We start from the raw sequence: 20,139 nt of genomic DNA, 5'->3' as shown, positions 1-20,139 counted from the left end.
TGAGTGGGGGTGGGGCAGAGAGGGGACAGAGGATCTGAGGCAGGCTCTGAGCTGATAGCAGAGAGCCCAACGTGGGGCTCGAACCCACGAAACGTGAGATCATGACCCGAGCCAAAGTTGGATGTTTAACCAACTGGGCCACCCAGGTGTCCCTGTAGAGATGGTCTTCAGAAGGGGGTTTGCACACCTATATGCTCAGGGATAAAAACCAAAGCTATTGCTAAGTGGAAACATTTTAACAGCTAGGTGGTGATCATTTCAAGGAATAATTTGCTAGGCATAAATAAATACTCCTGACATTCTCCAAACCTGTGGTCCTGCTAACTAAGTCAAGGCAGGCTGTTATAAAAAGTATTCTTTGGTTTTCAAAGAGGTTCTGATTGAGTCGGTGTGGGGTGGGAAGTGAATGGGAAGCCTGGATGCTGAAAAAGGTCCCCAGGGAGTCTACTGTGTGTCCCTGAGGGAGGGCCCCTGAGGGCTAGATTCTGTTGGCTCCCTCCCAGGAGACCTTTCTTTGGTCCGCGTAAGTGTGCCCCCTCCCCAGCAAAGATTATGGTTCCCCATGCATCCTGATAAAGCAAAGACTGTGCATTCCCTAGGCCCTGTCACTCCAGGATAATACTGCTCCAGAGTTCCCGGCTCCCTGACTTTCGAAGCCAAACTCAAGGCCCAGGTGAAGACAGGCTCTGCTGTGCGGTACCTGAGGGGAGGGATCTGGAGAGCCTATGCCCAGCAACCTCCCGCATTCATGCCCAGGCCCCGGCCTGTGGCTCCCAGCCCCAGACCCCCTGCCAGTCTGACTTCACATGCTCTAGCTGGTCATGCCAGAAAAGTCAGTCCCCATTCAGCTCTGCCCCACTGAGTGGCCGAGCCCTGGCTCATACTTACGGAGATGCTCAATGATGCTGTCAATGGTTGGCTTGAAAAGGGCATTCATGGCATCCGGACTCATCCTCAGCATCCCCTGCGAGGACCACTTCACAAAATCCACGCTGTGGGGGTGTGGCACAGAGAGAAATGAGAAGTGAGAGTATGGAGGAGACCCAGGCTACTATGCGCAGAGATGGCCCCTGACAGAACAGAACAGCTGTCACATTTAAGGGAACTGAAGGGTTTGAAAGTCCTTGGAAATACCTTCGACTGCCACAACCCAGACCCTTAGATATGCTCAAAAGCTAAGACATAGCCTCTTGATTTTCTCTTTGCTTTGTGTTGTGGCCAGCCTTCCCTTGGGATAGTGGAAGCCGAAATCTAGTGCAAAAGACAGGGAAAGAAGTGAAGGGGTCTGTCTCGTTTGAATGACCACATTTTATAGGCAAGCGATAGTCGGATTCAAGTCCATTGAAGGCTCATATGATGTGTCCACGGTGCTGCTGCATCTGGCCACAGACCTGTGTGCTCAAGTGCATTTCCTTGAGCCCTGCAGGCACCTGTCCCATGACAGTGAGAAGCCCCGTCCTACCAGGATGCCCCTTTCTCTGTCAAAGGTGCAGCACGTCCAGAGCAGAAAGAACACCAGACAAGGAGCCAGGACTGCTGGGCTGCGGGACTTTGGGGCAAGCTGGCCTGCATTTTGTCTGAGCCCCAGTCTCGTGTCTGGAAATCAAGGCTAACACAACTTGTCTTACCTTTCTCACAGCGGTTGTCAAGATCAAGTTCAATACCACATCTGTGAAAACACTTTGGAAATTTTCTGGCACTAAAGGAATGCCAGGGACTACACGTCCCCTACCCATCCTCAAGTTCAAAGAAGCCAAGCAAATGGCATCTCTGTCCCTGAAGCGAAGCACACACCAGCTGCTTCCTAGCCTCACATTCTAGGTGCTGCCAGGTCTCCCTGACCAGGCATCTTTCTGTGGCCTCAGCCACAGGACAATGTGGTGTGGCACGGAATGACTCCGTGGCTGGCTGTGGCCCGTCTCCCCAGGAGAGCTGACAGGCCGCAGAACTGTGGAGCAGGACTTGGGGTTAGACTCAGAACAGGTGCCTGTGGGGAGGGGGCCAGTGGACAGAGAGAACATGAGCCTAGTCAGAGTCTGGCTAGGGACCTGCTCCAAGGTCAAGAAGACCTACAGTCTTATCCACTTCATTTCCCACTAAATGGAACCTGGGCTTCTTAGAGAAATGGCCGATTGCAGGTCTGGGATGGGGAATATACAAGATGAGCCAGAAGTCAGATCAAAATGTCACATCAACGGGACTCAGGAGCCAACTTAAAGAGGCTCCTACTGGCCAAGATGGGACATTTTGACCATCACTAAGGATATAACTGCCATGGTTTAAAATACGTCAAACATGCCTAAATCCACGAAGCCTTAATAATACCCCCTTCTGCCCCCACAAAAGAAAAAAATGCATTTGTCACTTAGGAGAATGCTAGGAAATCAACAATATTTAACAAAAAATTCATAAACGAAAAGAAAGAACCAAAAATTTGTCCTGTCTTGCCTATGTGAAACGTATTTCAGTGCAATCAAACCATTGAGAAGAGTTTCTCTCTCCAGAAATAGGCTAGCTGACAAATGAAGACAGAGTGAGAGACTAAGGGGCTATCCCTTAACATAACGGACCTAGGCAACTCCCCTCCGTGGCTGCTGACATCACAAAAGAAGCAACAGGCAAATAGCATGTGTTCCCTGACTTGATGTGAGAGGAGGACACACTACCACCCATGAGGCAGGTTTGCCAAAAACTCAAACTTGAACCTGACCAAGCTGCGTCTGCCAATTTGTCAAAAATACCAGGGGACCAAACAGGTTACGTGAGCGTACGATAAACAAAAAACCCGGACTGCGGGAAACTCTATGGGACGATCAGCTTTGTCATCTAATAATAAACTGTAAAGAAAACGCAGGAGAGGGAACCCATATAGTAAGCGGGACTTAGGGGCCTATCAGATAACCGCTATGGAGAGCCATCTTTTCGATATCCGTGCAAACTGAAAAACATATATAAGGCAGTTGGAAAAATTGTAATGTTAGCTGGGAATCTGAGGATATTGAAGAACTCGTGTCAAGTGTGATCGTGATAACAGCATTATGGTAATGATTTTAAATTTATCTTAGCGATACCTACTGACATATTCATGGATTAGATGATGATCAGATCTGCTTTAAAATACTTGGGAGAGCGTGCACAAGGATTTAGACTGGCCAGGAGGTGACAGCTGTTGAAGCTGTGTCATGAGGTTCATTTTGCACAGTGAATGTTTGAAATCTTCTGCTATAAAAAGATTTTTAGAAGCCTGTGATTTTTGTCTATCAATTTTGTCATTCAGCTTTCACACAGCTTCCAAATGTCCATTTTGCAACAAGCTGAGCTATGAACACTTGCCTGTAGCCAAGAGACTCCGAGTCCCATGGGATTTTGCTCAACAGATATTTACTGAGCACCTCTACGTTGTACCAGGTTCTGTTGTAGATGCTGGGGATACAGCAGAGGCCAAAAACACAAAATTCCCTGCTTTCACAAAGCTTATGGTTATTGGCACATAATAAAAGCTAACACAGAAACAGCAGTTTTCAGGTCCCAGGCATTGTGCTAAGTGTCTAACTTTTGAACTCACTTTATCCTCACAACAACCCTTTGAGGTAAGTGGAATGATCGCTTCCATTTTCCAGACGAAAAACTGAGGAACAGAGAAGGTGAGTCACTTGGCCAAGGTCACATAGCTTGTGTGTAGTATTGGAACTCAGAATCCACACCCCCTTCCTCCCTCCCCTCGGTAGGATCCACCCCCTAGAATGGCCTAAGCCAAAGGTGAAGCCCACTCACTTGCTCTTCCTCAAGGCGTGCTCCACGCTGTGGCCACGGAACTTCTTGTAGTAGTCGATGAAGGAGAAGGGCAGGGTGATGTTCAGTGGGTTAGTTCGGTCTGGGGCAGCCGCCCTCTTACGAGACTCAAATGCAATCATTAAGTCAACCCAGGCCGCGGGACGCTTGATTTTGAATTGTTCGATAAAATCCTCTCCAAATATTTTACACAGAAGTTTTTCAAATTCATAATCTACTCCTAAGGATCCGTAGGGTCCACCTGAGTCAAGCACAAAATGAGAGCCCGCCGTGTGAAAACGGAATTCAGACTCCGAGAGACATCCTACCCTGTGTTCTTCTCTGAAACACAAAGTCGCACGAACTTGGGCCCAGTGAGCAAACGGACAGCAGCTATGGTTTTTAAGCTTGAAAACCCTCCAGTTCTTCTCATTCCAGGTGGAGAGACTTTCCCCTACAGAATCACTCATCAACAAGCTTGTTAAAATCAATTATATTTTAAATAAAATTGATACACATAACTAACTAGGAGCATCGCGGTATTCCTACCCAAGAAATCCAGGGACAGGGTCTGGAAAATCAGCAGGCCCACTGAGACCCTGTGATCTATTACTTATTCATCATCCCACCCCCACCAAGGGAGAGAGCCTGTTGCTTGCTTTGGCAACTTTGATCCAAGACTGGGTGTCCCGAGACCTCCCTAGAAAGCTTAACTGTGGCACTAAAACACAGGTGACAAATCAGATGACAATCATATCCTTCCAGAACTTCCAGAAAGAAACTCCCTTGGCCAGGATCTAAAACAGGCTCATTGTATGCCAAAACCCAAGTTACGGTGGTTTGTGTTTTAACTTTTTTTTTTTTAATGTTTATTTACTTTTGAGACAGAGAGAGACAGAGCATGAGTGGGGGACGGGCAGAGAGAGAGGGAGACCCAGAATCGGAAGCAGGCTCCAGGCTCTGAGCGGTCAGCACAGAGCCTGACGCGGGGCTCGAACCCACGGACCGTGAGATCATGACCTGAGCCGAAGTCGGATGCTCAACCGACTGAGCCCCCCAGGCGCCCCTACGGTGGTTTGTGTTTTGAAGAGCATTTAACTGCATCTTGCTCTCCGGCCCCACACGGGCATCTGGGTATCGTACCCCTCGGGGCCTGGAATCCCACGTGCAGACAGCAGTGAGAGAACGAAATAGCAAGAGAAATCCGACAGGAGAGAAACAGCTCAGGAAGGAGAAAATCGGCCATGCCGGGGCTCACCTGTTGCTTTATACAGTTCTTTAAGGTGTCCCTCCGGTAGCCGTATCTGATGGACAGTCAGGTCGACGGTGCCACCGCCACTGTCCACAACCACGTACTTGTCACCTGGTTAAAAACATCCACCCTTTACATAGGCCTCTGGTCAGCCCCATCCTGAAACAAGCTGGGGGGTGATGACTCGGCACACCCAGCTAAACTTGCGGCAACGCTTCTCATTAATACAGCGGTGTCGCTGATGGGCCGCTCGGCAAGTTATTCCCGACGGAAGGGACCGGGGTAGTGTCTGCCCAGGAGTGCCGGTGAGCATGGCGATAAAGAACCCAGACGAGCGACTCTTTAAAGCTGCTGCAGACCTGGCAGGCACGAGTGGACAATGTCCTGCCATCGCATGACCTGCTGTTTAACCCAAGACTTACTCTGGAACTGGGGAGCTCCAGTTCCTGCTTTTCTTCGGAAGAGTCTGTATGGTTTTGTAACATGCAAACTTACAGGCCCCAAAAAGTTCTCCTTGGCACAGTGGTCTTTAAAACCAACCGATTTTGAACGTTTTCCAGAAATGCAAAAGGAGCAAACAGGAATGCATTTTTTGCCAGCAGCACAAAACGCATCCAGCAAGGGGCAAAGGACGTTCAAGGACGCTACCTTCCTCCAGCTCAGACCAGATCTCTCCTATGACATTCTCCACCAAAAAGGTCCGACTCTGCCGATTACGCCGTATGTGCTCCTTAGCTAGTGGCCGACAGAAAGAAAAGGACGGGTGAGAAAGCATGAAAAGGCTGGCAGTCGTCTGCAGTCAGCGGAGGCAACAGCGTGAGGTTTAGGGAGGGAACGTGTAGCGATACTTGACCAAAATGATTACATAAACACAACACTGGGAACCTCAGAGCCAGACCATTTTCACCAGCGCCTGTCTATTCACTGCATGGCAGCTGGGCCTGTACCCTGCTGGAAGGCTCACCCTGGAGAAGCCCTTCCCCCCCAGTGACACTTTCTGGGGTAAAGGGTTAATAAATCAACCAAATTCCTGGCTTTGCTGTCCCAGGGAGGGACGTGTCTGCCAAGAAGCTTGCAGTGCACTTGGTTAAATAATTTCACCTCAAGGAACTCTGTCTGCTGCAAGGAATGTCGGGTATGTTTTCCTAATCTGGATGCTGGATAAACTGCATGGAAGCCATTTCCCCGACCTGGGTGAAGCCAATGTGCTCTTCCGCCACCAGGTGGCGCTTCAGCCACAGGTGGCCCATCCAAACCTAGCAAAGCCCTGGCCACCTTTTTCCTAACACTGGGGAACAACATGGCTGTGCCCCCGGGGCACTGAGGGGCTGTGACGCCTTGGGTGGGGTCACTGCATCCCTCACAGGCCTCCCGACAGCTCTGTGAGGCAGACAAGGCACAAATCATCATCCTTCTGTTCAGAGGAGGAAACCAGGTCAGACAAGGTTAAGGGACTTGCGGTTCCCACGACTCTGTCTTGCAGCTCAAAATCAACCCTTGGGCCATGGACCCTCATGCCTTTGAGATTTAATGATTTACACTGAAATCTGAAAAAGCAGAACATGAATGTTAGGAGATGGGAAAGGGGCCGCGAGAGGGTAGCTGGGAACCAGCAGGGCACAGCCGAGGTGGGAAGTGGGGCAAATCATTTAACCCCTCTGGGCCTCACCTTCCCCATCCATAAAATGGGGGTAATAACACTTGGCCTCAGTTCCTCACCAGCAGAGCAGGGACTGGTTCTCCGATTTTTCCTCAGCACCCAATGTGACGCCCAGCACACGGTAGGTGATAAGGAAGGCAAAGCACCAAGTATGAGACCTGCTACCCAAGAAATGGCCACTACAGTGAACAACTCAGAGCAACCCCCAACTTCGCAGATAAAGTCTCTGTCCACTGCTCTGCTGCCCCATCCCACAACCTCGCCCCCCACCAATTTTTCCCGTCCCTAAACTGGTGCTGCTGACTTCGAAGTGCCTTATAAATCCGTCTGTTGTTAGTTATCCAATTAAGGACCCTTGACCCTCTAGCCTCTTCTAGCAAGGAGCACTGTGTTTGCAAAACAGCGTCTTCCCTGGGGATTAGAATGGCAAGTGCCTGTCAGCTCTGAATTCCTTGGGCCTTGGAGTACAGTGGTGAGGCCCTCGGATCAAAGAGTCCCTGCAGACCTGGGAGGGATCCCCAAACTCCTGTCCCCAGCACTGACTCCCCATGAACTTCTATCGCGGACCTTGTTGGGGGCATTTGGTTTGCTAAAACAATCTAGACGGCTAACAAATGGCAGTCCTAAAAAATGACCAAGCAAGGGGCGCCTGGGTGGCTCAGTCGGTTAAGCGTCCAACTTCGGCTCAGGTCATGATCTCACGGTTTGTGAGTTCAAGCCCTGCGTCGGGCTCTGTGCTGACAGCTCAGAGCCTGGAGCCTGTTTCAGATTCTGTGCCTCCCTGTCTCTCTGTCCCTCCCCTGCTCACAGTCTGTTTCTCTCTCTCTCTCAAAAATAAACAGTAAATAAAAAAAAAAAAAAAAAAAAAAAAAGACCAAGCAAGACTAATAAAACATATTCTGAGCTCTCAAAAAAATTATCACACTTTGGGGCAAATTAAGCCCAACATTAAGAAAAATATATCCTTTACTGATCTCATGAAATCCTTTTGGCGCAAAATAATGCTAACAGCAACCCTGCGGTGCTGGGGGCACAGTGGCATTCCCATTCCCGTCAGTAGTGTCCACAGGGCGCCCATCACGAAGGAGCATCAGAGGCCAGAGAACAGCCCAGGAGGGCTCAGGGCCTTAATGCCATCCAGGGTACTCCTGATTAAGTGCTCTGCCAGGCCTCCCCAGGCAGCACCCCTTCCTTCTGGGAGACAGACCAACTGTAAAACAAGGCTGAGAGAGAACCCCTGCATCACTGCCCCTCTGAGGGGTGGTGGCCAACAATTTGAGGATTTCAAAACCCAAAAAGACCCTCTGAGCGCAAGACAAGAGCAAATCCCACAAGGCACAGGACACAGACACAGTGTGGGGCGGACAGGCCATGTTAAAGGAAAGGGAACCAAAACCTGAGCCCTCGGGGAAGGCAAGCATTCAAAACCAGTTTCCCCTTCAATGCGAATGTTACACTTCAGAAGCATTAGGAGCCGCACTACAATTAGCTAATTCTGACGTGAATTTTTGTTTATGAACCGGCAGGAAGTAGCATGTAAGATATGAAGCCCAGTCAGTCATGCGTCTCTTTTCCAATTACAATGATGAAGACGAAAATTTAATTAAATAGGCTGTGCTGAGTATGTAACATGTTAACACATTTGACTTAGTTAGCAGTAAGGCCAGCCGCGGCATGCCTCGGTGGAGGCTGAGCATTGCCCAGAAAAAGCAAATCGAGCCCTCGGAGTCAAAGGAGAGCCCGCTTGCTTCTGAGGTGTTAGCACTTAGCCCCGGCAGCCTGAGACAGCAGCCTGGGGACCAAGGGAATGCCTGGCCATTGTCTCGTGGCTGAGGTTCACGGACTCCTCCATCTTGGGTTGAAAATGCAGAGTGGTGGCCTCTGGGGCAGAGTGGCCCCCATGAAGAGGAAGAGGAGAGTTCTGGAGGAGAGGACCCAGGGCCTGGGCAGGAATGCACACCTGCAAAGGCTGAGCCAGGGCCCCAGCGCCTTGGGCAGTACAGAGACAGGCTTTGGGTGTGGGGAGCAAGGAAAACTTGGAACCAGGCTGTAGGGGGACAATGGGCCGCAGTTCTAGCTAACGTTCTCCCTCTCCTCCTCCCTTCCAGGGCCTTCCAGGATGGGGTGGGCATGGGTGATGGGTGGGTTTCTGCCCTCGAGGCCCTGACCTGGAAACGGCACTCACAGCGCTCTGATTAGTGCCTGAACTCGCTCACCTCGGTGGCTCTGACTCTGACCTAGGATGTCTGAAAACTCTGTGGCCCTGGACAGACTCACAGAGCCCTGGATACCAGGGAAAACAGTTCTTAGGACCAAGAATGTGACCAACTGGCACACAAGTAACTACTAAAGAGAAAAAGTTCCTTAATACCCATCCTGGATCTCCCTAGGCGGTACTCCTTCCCACAGCTACGTGAGCACCAGTGGGGTCAGGAAGCCTCTGCCCCTTTCATCCGTATTTTAAACTCTCGCCAGGTTCACGGTTAAGACACATAATGAGCTCATCACACACGAAGCGGCCCCAGTGAGTGAGTCAGCAATAACTCAACAGCCTTAATGGGGGAATTAATAACAGGCCAAGTGGGATTCGATTAAGAATCAGTTAATAAACAAGAAAAATTAAAAGCCTAGTAAAATGTAAAACCAGGAGCTGCTCTGGGGCCATCTCTCCGGTTCTTGGAGAGAAGCACCCTTCCCACCTGAGCCACCTGAGGCACACGTGTGGGAGGTGATGAACCGGGGTGACCACTGCGGAGTTTACAAGGGGCCCTGGAGGGGTCCCGGAGGGGGCGCTGAGAACAGACGTGCTCACAGCCGACCCCTCTGGGAACATCTCGGTTCTTCATTACCGCACTAAAGGCCTTAAATCATCAGGGCCCAAAACATGCAGGGTTGGGATGGGAGAGAGCGGGGAGGGGAGAGAGAGAGCAGGAGGTACCCTGTGCAAACCCAGCTCCCACTGTGTCACTGGAGCTGTACCCGTTGACCGCGGCCTTGCTGCTCAGCTCGATCATCTGGTGCAGCCGCAGCTTCCGGCAGTAGATGGAGGCCGCCTCGGGCTCCAAGGCAATGATGAGCTGCTCCGAGTTGTCCGGGGAGGCCAGGCCTGCCTGGAAGACAGAGGCAGAGGCTGGGACCCAGGCTCCCCAGGCAGTGTCACTCTGAGGACACTCACCTTGCACCTACACCCCCAAGGAAGGGACAGCCATGCTCTGCTTGCTTAATTCCCTCCATAGATCTCTGCAGCGCTATCGATCAGGGGTGACTGGGTGCTGGGCCCCAAGCCAGGCACCCAAACACTGCGGAGTGGACAAAGAAAACGTATGAGTGCTTCTGGGAAATGCAGGGCTCTCCGGGTCATGGGGCCTCTTACATTTGGGACTTGCTTGGCCCAGAACTGAGATGCATGAAGGGGGAAAGGCCCCAAAGCTCTGTAAACCACCAGAAGATGGAAGGCAGATAGTCTGTTTCTGGTTACAATGGGCCAGGTGGTCTAAGAGCAAACCCCCGATATTTGGTGGCCTAGGAAACAATGGACCATGGTTGGGCCTCAGCCATGCACGCATTTGATTTGGCTGTATGGGAATCAGACATGACTTCAGCACACTAGGACTCCAGGGCTCTGGGAGAAAGCCCTCCTGAAATCCCACGTAGTCTCACGTTTTCTAGAATATGGGTCAAAAGGCAGCTGGCAGTTATTTTACTCAAAGCCTTTACCCCTTTAATAGCTGAAATGCTTTTGCTCTGTGACATCTGGCTTGTTCCAGTCACAGACCCTTACAAGAGCCAGCCAGGAGGCTCCAGGAGCACTCTTCGGGGGGCACTCAGAGAAATGAGCCTGGCGTGGCCTGTGACACGTTCCTGCCCACCTCCTGTGGCCTTGAACTGGAGCGAGAGGCCTCACTTGCTTGTTGGAGCTGTTCAGGCCCAAGGGGTCCTGGTTACCAGCAAGACGGACCAGAGAAGCGCTCTTCGGCCGTTACCACTGTTTGCTCTCTTTGTTGCCGCTTCCTAGGGAACCTCGGGATGCTGCCCTTGTGCCCTAGCCACTTTGGAGAAGACCCCAGGTCTACACCAGACCCATAAGGTTTAGTGACTCAACCTGTAGATCAGGGATGGAAGGTCTAATGCCACATATGCATATGACCTGTCACCAGGAGGAGCCGGCCTAGACTCACAGAGGGAAGGGGCTTAGCAGGTTCAATTATTGTGCAAGGAGATGGCGGGGGGCGGGGGGGGGGGGGGTCAGGTTAGAATATCAGAAATGCTAAAAGGGCCGTCTTGGCCTTTTGTCCAATGTCTTCACTTTATTTTTTTTTTTTACTTTTTTTTTTAACGTTTATTTATTTTTGAGAGAGAGAAGGAGAAACAGCATGAGCAAGGAAGGGGCAGAGAGAGAGGGAGACACAGAATCCGAAGCAGGCTCCAGGCTCCGAGCTGTCAGCACAGAGCCCTACACGAGGCTCAAACTCACGAACCACACATGAAATCATGACCTGAGCTGAAGTCGGAGGCTTAACCAACTGAGCCACCCAGGCGCCCCTAACGTCTTCACTTTATGCAGAAAGAAACCAAGGCTCAGAGAAGTGGAATGATCGACTGTCCCGGGTTTCCCGGGACATGAAACCTGCCGGGCGGTCTTAGGCTCAAATGCGGCCGAGCAGGCCTAGGCCCACTCTTGGGCCTTGCAGACCGGCTCCTTTATTTTGGTTCTTGGCTCTCCTGCTTTCGGTAACTCCAGGTACTGGTGTGGGACGCAGGCCTTTGGCCTTGAATAAAACTTCCCAGGTGTCTCTACTGTTCCTCCTTCAACTGGTTTAAAGGCACAATCTCTTGACCCATTTACTCCGGAACAGCACTACGTGGCATGTTACCTCCACTCAGTCGATTCTCCATAATAACCATACCCCAAATGAACCAATTAATTGTGTCCTAATGAGACACCATTGGCAGGCAGGTGACTTAAATATCCCCCCTCCCTATATCAAATGCCTCACGAGTGGTAGAACCCCTTCTGGCAGACCGACTCTACAAAACCTACACCATCCACAGAAAAACTGCCTCCTTACTGCCCTGTGCCCTCGGCTGTGGCCAACCATACTGGGGGCATCTGCGCCCATCCGTTTGGTCCCTTGGGTTGAAGAAGCCCAGGGTGCCCATCAGTCAACAGGCCACTGACCCGGGTGCATCACAAGGTTTCCCACTGCTCCCCACTCAAGGGACTAGAAGTCCCACCCCCCAGCCTCACTTTCCCTCAGGGTCACGTTAGGCACCCTTAACACCAAGACAGCTGAAGGCTGCAGCGCCCAGTGACAGAGGACAAGGGCTACACACCTACGTGTCACCAGGAAAGTTGCAACCTCTGCACCTCAATCCCCAGGGTCCCAGAAGAAATCCAAAATAAAACCAGGAGGAGCCCCCTTCTAAAGGACCGCTCTCGAAGACTGACTTCACCACCTGGCTGGGTTTGTAAAGTCAAGGGCCTCCTAGAACAGAAACGGACAGGTCCAGCCTCCACAAAACGGGATGAAGAAGGGAAAACTAACTACAAAGAAACAACTAGGCCTAAATGTTTAAGGCACTCTTTCAGAGTTCAGAAGGGAAAACAGCCTGGGAGAAGGGGTGGGGGGAGGGGAGCACCAGCGCCCTGCCCAAGGGTGGCGGCAAGGAGGAAGGTCTCGCTAGGGCCATGTGTCCCACTGGGATGTCAAGCGGCCAGGCGGTCTCCATGGGGCCAAGAAGAGCTGCGGGAGCCTGGGCTTGGCAGTGGGGGGACAAGTGGGGAAAATAAGAAAAACGAGATGCCTTCATTCCTCTCCACACCTTCCTTGAAACTGTGAGCGGCCCCTGTGATTTACAGTGAAGCACCCATACAGAAAACCGAATCAAAAAGTCCAGGGGGGAGGGGTGCCTGAGTGGCTCAGTTGGTTAAGCATCTGACTTCGGCTCGGGTCATGATCTCGTGGTCCGTGGGTTCGAGCCCCGCATCGGGCTCTGTGCTGACAGCCTGGAGCCTGCTTCGGATTCTGTGTCTCCCTCCCTCTCTCTTTCAAATATAAGTGAACGTTGAAGGAAAAAAAAAAAAAGTCATCCAGGAGAACAAAGAGCCTGGAGTCTAGTCATACAACTTGAGGTGCCCGAGTGTACCCGGTGTGTGACTTACACAATCCAGGTTCCCCCTGGGATGATGCTCCCACATCCTGAACGCACGGAAGACACACAGACTGCCCCACACTTCCCAGAACAGCATAGCTGCACCCCTCAGGGGAGGCCTTTCATCTGTCCCTCCCCAGCTGGGCTGGCCTTGGCTCTACAGCAAAAGCTTTGACCCATTTCCACAGAAGGTTCCCCACGGCACCCAGGAGAGGACACAGGTGGGAAGCAGAAGTGCAGAGGACCCCAAAGCAGAGCGAGAGGAAAAGGTAATATTGGCAAGAGGCCCAGGACAAGTAACCACACTCCTGTGCTCAAGCTCAGTGCCCATCCTGCTCCCCAGAGAGAGTGAGAGGCCGTGTCCCCACCAGCAACCCCCACGGGGGCCACAGTGGTGAGCTGCAGGGTTGAGGCAACAGGAGGCGGCTGGCTCTGCCAGATGCCATCTCCCCAGGAGGGGTCCCCAAGCAGCCTGTGGACTCCAAGAAAAAGAAGAGATACAAAAGGATCTTCCAGATTCTGAAAAACCTGGATGTCTTTATCTCCCGGCAGGACGCCTGGAGGGTGGGCTTCAGTTTCTGGGGTTTATATAAACCCCTACAGTCATTCTCAGCAGCAGCCCTCAACCTGGCACCTGTCAGGAGACCTGGGCTCAGGCCCAGGTCAACCAGAGCAGGGGAAACGCTCGCTGCCTTTGCTACTTCTGCCTCTGGAGCTGGTCCCTTGCAGCTGCTGTTCCAGCAGAACTCTCTCTCCACTGGGCCCCGGCTGGCCTAGCATCTAGCATATTCTGTCTCCAACTGCAGATCATGCAGAAGTAGCGAGCCTCTCCTGCAAGATGCTCCGTTTTCTAAGGGCAGCAGCAAGGCCTTCTTGCCCCACCGCACACAGTAGGCGCTCAGGGGGTAGTTGCTGCTGAATGAATGAATGTATGTCCCGCCAGCCAGGCTTCATTCTGTGATTTCCTGGCCCTTGTCTCCAGGTAAGTGAATGGGAGCCTTCTGCTGATGTGACCCGGGATTCTAGAAACAGACAGTGTCTGAGCCAGGAGTGCACCCTCCCATTTGACTCCCGCACGAATCTGGGGCGGCAGGACCGCTGCTGTAGTCGTTCTTAGAGCACTGCTTCCTGGTCATGAGCCCTACCTGGGAGGAACAGGTGTGTGAAAAAACCATGCACGAGGGGGCCCAGGACATGGGTGTTTGCACTGACTGCTCTTCCCTTCAACCCCGCCGTGAGCCAGGACAACCCGCCAGGGACTGACCATGTGCACGGCCGTGGAGGATGGCCAGACCAGGCGGGTGCCCTGCTGGTCTCACGTCAAGCTGCACGGGCTCCAGCCGCGCACCCCTTCCGGGTGTCATGGGCTGTCGCTGTTGGTTTTTTTCCCCGATGTGATTATTTTTCACTGCAGTATGTTCAAGGAAAGGAAGCCAGCGCAAGCTGTAACCCCGTGTTAAGTGAGCTCATCGTACGTAAGGGACCGCCTTTAATTTGACAGGCTGCCGGAACCCACTAGCGTCATGCATTTTTCAGGCAAAATGCCTCTAGAAATCAGCTGGACTATTTCCTATGCGTGATGACTATCCCTCAAGACTCAGTGAACTCTTTCCTATTCTAGGTCTTTTCTGAAGGCCTCAGCAGAGGAATCAGCTGTTCCTCCTGTTACCATCTGTTCATGGAATGCTCTTAGAGAGTCTAAAGGTGTCCTGAGGCTGCGAATTATAAAAGATAGAGATTTAACCCACTTTTTCGACAAGCATTTGACACAAGAGGAGTTTTGGGCGTTTCACAGATAAAACGGTATCCATAGAGTGCTCTGCGGTCCCCCACCAACCCCAGCACTGAATCACAGACTTCTGAGCGGAGGCCCCAGGACCGTCCATCCACAACGCTGCGCAGAGCCTCATCACCTGCTCTGCATCCGGGCCTCTTACCCCTCCGCCCAGGCCAGTGGAGGGGTGAAGCACAGCCCCCACGGGACTGCGCCATGAACTCGGGCTCAGCGTGAAGGAGGGACTCCGATTCCTGCATGCAAGCAGGGTAGATGTGACCAGTTGTCCAGCTGCCCTGACGGAGCACCATTCTGCCTCATCCCTCCAGCCCTCCACCTGCAGCCAGGCTGGTGGGCAGCACTTTGGCTGAAAGGTTGGGTGGGCATTCTCAGATCTCAGAAGCTGGGTAGCCAAGAACTGTGGTGTTTGCTCATGTTCTGTATTAGCGTTCTCCAGAGAAACAGAACCAGTAGGATCTTTGTAAGCAGAGAAAGAGATTTTTCACAAAGAATTGGCTCACACAATTATGGAGACTGACAAGCCCCAAGGTCTACAGTCAGCATGCTGGAGAACCATGGGAGCTGATGATATAGTTCCCTTGCCAGGAGGCTGAAGACCCAGGAAGAGCTGATGTTTCAGTTTGAGTCCAAAGGCGGGGAAAAAAAACACAAAAAACAAAAAACAAAACAAAAAAACAATGTTCCAATCTGAAGGCAGGCAGGCAGGCAGGAGGGTTTCCTTCTTATTCTAGGGAGTTTTTGTTTCAGTCAGGTCTTCAACTGATTGGATGAGGCCCACCCATCCTACAAAGGGCAATCTACTTTATTTAGTCAGTCAATTTAAATGTTAATCTCATTCAAAAATACCCTCGCAGCAACAGTCAGAATGATGTCTGACCAAACGTGGCAGTTTACATATCTGGTCAACTTTACACATAAAATTAACTATCGTAGGTACACATTTTTCTTATTCTGTAAAATTAATGGAGGATAAGAAGAGAGAACTGGAGAGATGCCAATTTTGGCCACACTTCATTTCCATTTTGTCATGGGGACTCTTCCAGAAGACAGGCTAAAGACACCATAGACTAGTTGGCAAAGCAGTTGTGCCCCTTTAACACCCTCCGCCCCGCTTCCCAAAGTACAAAAGGCTTCACTGACCCACTCAGCTGTGAGCCACTTGAGAGCGGGGCCTTTATCCTGGTCATACAGGATATGACTCCAGTGTCGACGACGTCCCATCACACAGAAGTCCTCCAGTATGGATTTAATGAATAAATGAATGAGTTAACAAAGAATGATTGAATGGCCCCTGCCGTCTTGAAATCCATTCAGTGACTTTAACTGTAATTCTTTAAATTTTTCTTTTAATGTTTATTTTTTGAGAGAGAGAGAGAGAAAGAGAGACAGAGCACGGGCAGGGAAGGGGCAGAGAGGGAGGGAGACACAGAATCCGAAGCAGGCTCCAGGCTCCAAGCTGTCAGCACAGAGCCCGACGCGGGTCCAACTCATGGACCGTGAGATCATGACCTGAGCCGAAGTCGGACGCATACCTGACTGAGCCACCCAGGTGCCCCTAAACTGTCATTCTTTAAAAAGAATTACACAGAGCCAAAGATTAAGCTGCACACACGCTGCACCCGACAGAAGTTAGCCAGCATCCAAAGGATAGGCCTGTCTACAGTGGGTCTCTGGGCTTCAGAAAGAAAATTCCCCACGTCCATAAACCCGGTCACATTCACCCCTCTGAGGAGCTGCTTATCTATCATCTACCCTCTGAGGTGCCATTTTGATTCTGCCAAACCCTGGAGGGCACCGCACCCCCAAGTGCCTGGTTTCCTTCCCGCTGGGCATGCAAGGGGCTTCCCCGCCAGGCCTCACTGCCCAGAGAGGCAGGAGCCAGCCCAAGGCTCCAACAGCCCTGACAAGTCTGCCAGTCCTTGCACCTCTTTCTTTTTCAGGCTAAAACAAGAACTGACCCTTTTCCGGGTCACATGTTTGTTGTTGAAGTTTTCCTGTGGGAAAACGAGAGTCAAAGTCACGAATCCTGAGTACCCTCCCTGTGAAAACGGAGAACATAGGGCTGTGCCTTTGTGCGACAGCTGTGTCCCCGCGTCCTGTCTCCGGACACGGCCTGATGGCTGACGCTGTGGAAAAGCTCCAGGGTGCCCAGGGTTTCTGTGGACAGCTAAACCGCATTTGGTTTCTTCCTTTTTTAAAGAAGTTGCCTCTTTCTGGCACTTCCACCCTCTTCCTTCATCCCTATAAAAACAAATCTATTTTTGGAAGATACATAGGCTGGGCCAGATTCTCACGCTGAAGGGGAGGGCAGAGGGGAGAGCCTACAGCGAGGAGGGAAGAAAGAGAAGTGGGGAGACTGAGGAATGGGGACATTGCTCTCCCTTGATCTCTGTCCGGCACCTGGAGTAAAGCTCCAAGTGTTGAGGACAATCTACGGCCCCAGTGAAGGTGTCATGGTACCCACGACTATTCTGCTACATTCGGTGCTCAAGGTTGATCCAGTGGGTTACTTGGAAGGAAACGTTCCTACTTATGGCTCAAACTCAACATCAGAGATCTATCCCCTGGGGAAGGTGGCTGATCCCTGGGAGGTATTGGCCGGGCCGGGGAAGGGGCATCTATTACCTTCGTGATTTTCCCCAGCCCAGCTCCAATTGAAGGTTCTGAAATGGACTCTCACTGCACAGAGGGGGCCCAGGCCCCAGGGTGGGCTTGCATTAACCCAGGGGATTAAGTACAGCCGGAGCCAGCTCTGACCTGTGGGTCAGCACAGCGGGTCAGCACGGCCAGCCACCCCTGGCATGAAGTCAGACCCTGGTGGCAGCCCCATCATGGCACAGGTTGCCTGCGAACAGGTCCACGGCACCAGTGATGCCCCAGCGCCCAGGAGGGACAGGCCGGCCACTGACACTGGAATGCTCTGTCCACGGCGCCGTGGTGCTGACTGGCACCGTGCTCAGCCGTGCCGCTCCCTCATCCACGTGCCTGCCACCACGCAGGTGTGGCGACCTCACCAGCCCCTGGCCCCCTGTGTGTGCTCCTGTGTTGCTCCCAAGGTGAAACATGCAGAACACAATCGTGTTTCCCTTATTTCCCAGCCACGGACATGCAGCTTTCAACCTCCACAGCAGCCCTGATGTGCCTGGTTCGTGGCCATTGGCCTTGTCTTTATTCTTTTCTTCTTCAAACATTCTTGCTGCCCAAGCCTCTTCCTTGAGGTTCTCATTTCCATTCACCCACAGAGAAATGTCTCGGCACCCCACTTTGAAATCCTAGCCCTGGGGAGTCTGCAGTACAGAAGGTATAAAACGAGAAAGAAAACCGAGCCCAGCCCAACCCCTGTGGATATGACCCCCGTTCCTCCCCCAGGAGAAAGGCGCTATGTCCCCTCGCCAGTGGGAGACCCCTCACTACCTCCCAGGGAGGCCTACGAGTGCTGGGGACACCCGAGTGGGGTGACAGTCACCACTGCGGGCATCCTGGGCCCCCACCGGCCCCACCCCCACACTCACCTGATAGGCAGCTTGTCTCATGAACTGCTTGGCGGGCTGTTTCCAAATGGCAGGCACTGTGATGACCCATCTGACGTCAGAGTTCTCAAACTCCGATCCCGCTTGGTCACTCAGCTCCTAAAACCAAGGGAAATGCAGCAGGTCAAGTGGACACAGCTGGTCCTCCTACAGCTTCACCAAGAATTCCAAGCTTCCTGGCCATGAACTCTTGGGGTAACTACTAGGCCACCTCCTGAACTTTCCAGTGTCAGGACGCAAGGGTCTGTTTCCTGAATATTCCACAAGCAGGGAGCTCAGCTCCTTTCACTCACTGAACGTGACTGCAGGCAGGAGGTGGGGAAATCAGAAGCCTTTGGCCACTTCTGAATCATGTGACAGGGAAAGTGACAGTCTCCCAGGCCTCAGTTTCTTTATCTGCACAATGGGGATAATAATCCCTAGCTTATACTAGTGTTGGAAGGGGTGATAGTTTTCTGAGAGCTCCATTTCCTGGGAACTTACTCTGTGGCAACCTTGTTAAGCACTTTGCATAACTCATCTCCATTAATCCAAGAATCCCATTAGGAAGGGATTATAACTGTGCCTTTTCTACAGATGGGAACCTTAGGCTTAGAGATGTCCAGAACCTTTTGATGACCACACAGCTAGGAAATGGCAGAACCAAAATCTGGACCCAGACCCAGGTATATCCTGACTCTTAAAGGCCAAGGTCTTAACTAAATTGTTACATGTAGTCTCGGGTCTAGAACAGAGCCTGGCCCACTTGTCGAAGGAGTGGTCACTGTCCTCTACCTTATCACAAGGCCAGCACATCAGGGGAGTTCTCCTTGCAGGACAGGAAGGATATGAACATGACCTAAGCAAGAACCAGGCTGCCCTTAACTTCTGGTCAAGGTTAAACCACACCAGCAGAAACCACGTGGATAAATGGGATGGGCAGAAGCATCAGAGGTTTGCACCAAGACCCTGCAGACAAAATACGTCTCTAGAATACTTCTCAGACTGAGTATTCTCATCTGTAAAATGGGGACAATAAAACTAACATACAGTGTTTCTGGCAAGAACAAGTGAGAACACACGAGGAACATCTCGCCCGGAGAAGACCTCTGATAAAGCTAGTTCCTTCCTATCCCTTGGCTCTTGTTGCCACAGTCACCAGACAAATCTGAAATCAAACCTAAACACACACTACTGCCCTCCTACATCAGAGTCGGTTCTGGGGACGTGTTTCAGAAGAGTAATAGGCTGGCCATTTGTTTTTTCTGATGGGTGTCTCATTTCCTCTAGTCTTTCAGTAGTTATCTGGGGACCGACCCACCCTCTCACCAAACTAACTTCCTGTTGGATGGTCAGTTCCTTTTATTTTTTTCCTTTTAAAAAAAGTGTTTTCATTTTTAATTGTGACAAGAACACATAATATAAAATCTACCCTCTGAGCCTTTTGTAAGCATACAGGTCAGCAGTGTTAAGTAGGTTTAGTAAACTCTTTCTTAAAACATGTTTTTAGAAACATCTCTGCATTACGCTCGTGTGAAACAGCAGGGTTGTTTGTTTGTTTCATTGTGTTTTATTTCCTTGCAGGTCTGCCTTGGGCTTTAGAGGCACATGAGTGATGATGGGTTAGAAAGGGTTCTAAGTATGCTGCCGATCACCATCCAGTCTGTTTTAGAGTTTTCTGGGTTTTTTTGTTTGTTTGTTTTAAGGCTTCAGGCCCAGTAAAGAGTCCAATCCGCGAAGCCCGGTGTGGGGCTTGAACTCATGACCCTGAGATCAGGACCTGAGCCGAGCAAGAGTCAGACGCTTAACTGACTGAGCCACCCAGGCGCCCCTATTTTAAACTCTTCAAACAGGAAAAGGCTCAAAACATGAATGATGGGCTTTCCTGGCCGGAGGGAAGGTTGTTTAGACAAGCTGTTTGTTCACCAGTGGATGGAGTACAGCTTGGAAGCGAAAGGGCCCTGCCGTTAATTAAACTCCTCATTATGTCAGGACTTTC

General features: G+C 51.4%; 1 protein-coding gene across 2 annotated transcripts in view; it reads right to left on the bottom strand.

Moving 5' to 3' along the window:
* Positions 1-20,139, bottom strand: part of HSPA12A (heat shock protein family A (Hsp70) member 12A) — a 162,299-nt gene that overhangs the window by 2,476 nt on the left and 139,684 nt on the right. For both annotated transcript variants that reach the window (XM_060641382.3, XM_060641383.3), the window contains 6 exons: positions 18,144-18,260; positions 9,622-9,793; positions 5,672-5,758; positions 5,030-5,134; positions 3,775-4,033; positions 889-992 (listed from right to left, as the gene is read on the bottom strand). In XM_060641382.3, coding sequence (XP_060497365.1) covers positions 889-992; positions 3,775-4,033; positions 5,030-5,134; positions 5,672-5,758; positions 9,622-9,793; positions 18,144-18,260 — 844 coding nt within the window. The remainder of the gene's footprint in view (positions 1-888; positions 993-3,774; positions 4,034-5,029; positions 5,135-5,671; positions 5,759-9,621; positions 9,794-18,143; positions 18,261-20,139) is intronic.

Source organism: Panthera onca, chromosome D2 (genome assembly GCF_046562875.1).
Source record: "Panthera onca isolate mPanOnc1 chromosome D2, mPanOnc1 haplotype 2, whole genome shotgun sequence".
Taxonomy (NCBI): Eukaryota; Metazoa; Chordata; class Mammalia; order Carnivora; family Felidae; genus Panthera; species Panthera onca.
Note: the sequence above shows the minus strand (reverse complement) of the source record. Positions and strands in the feature narration are given on the sequence as shown.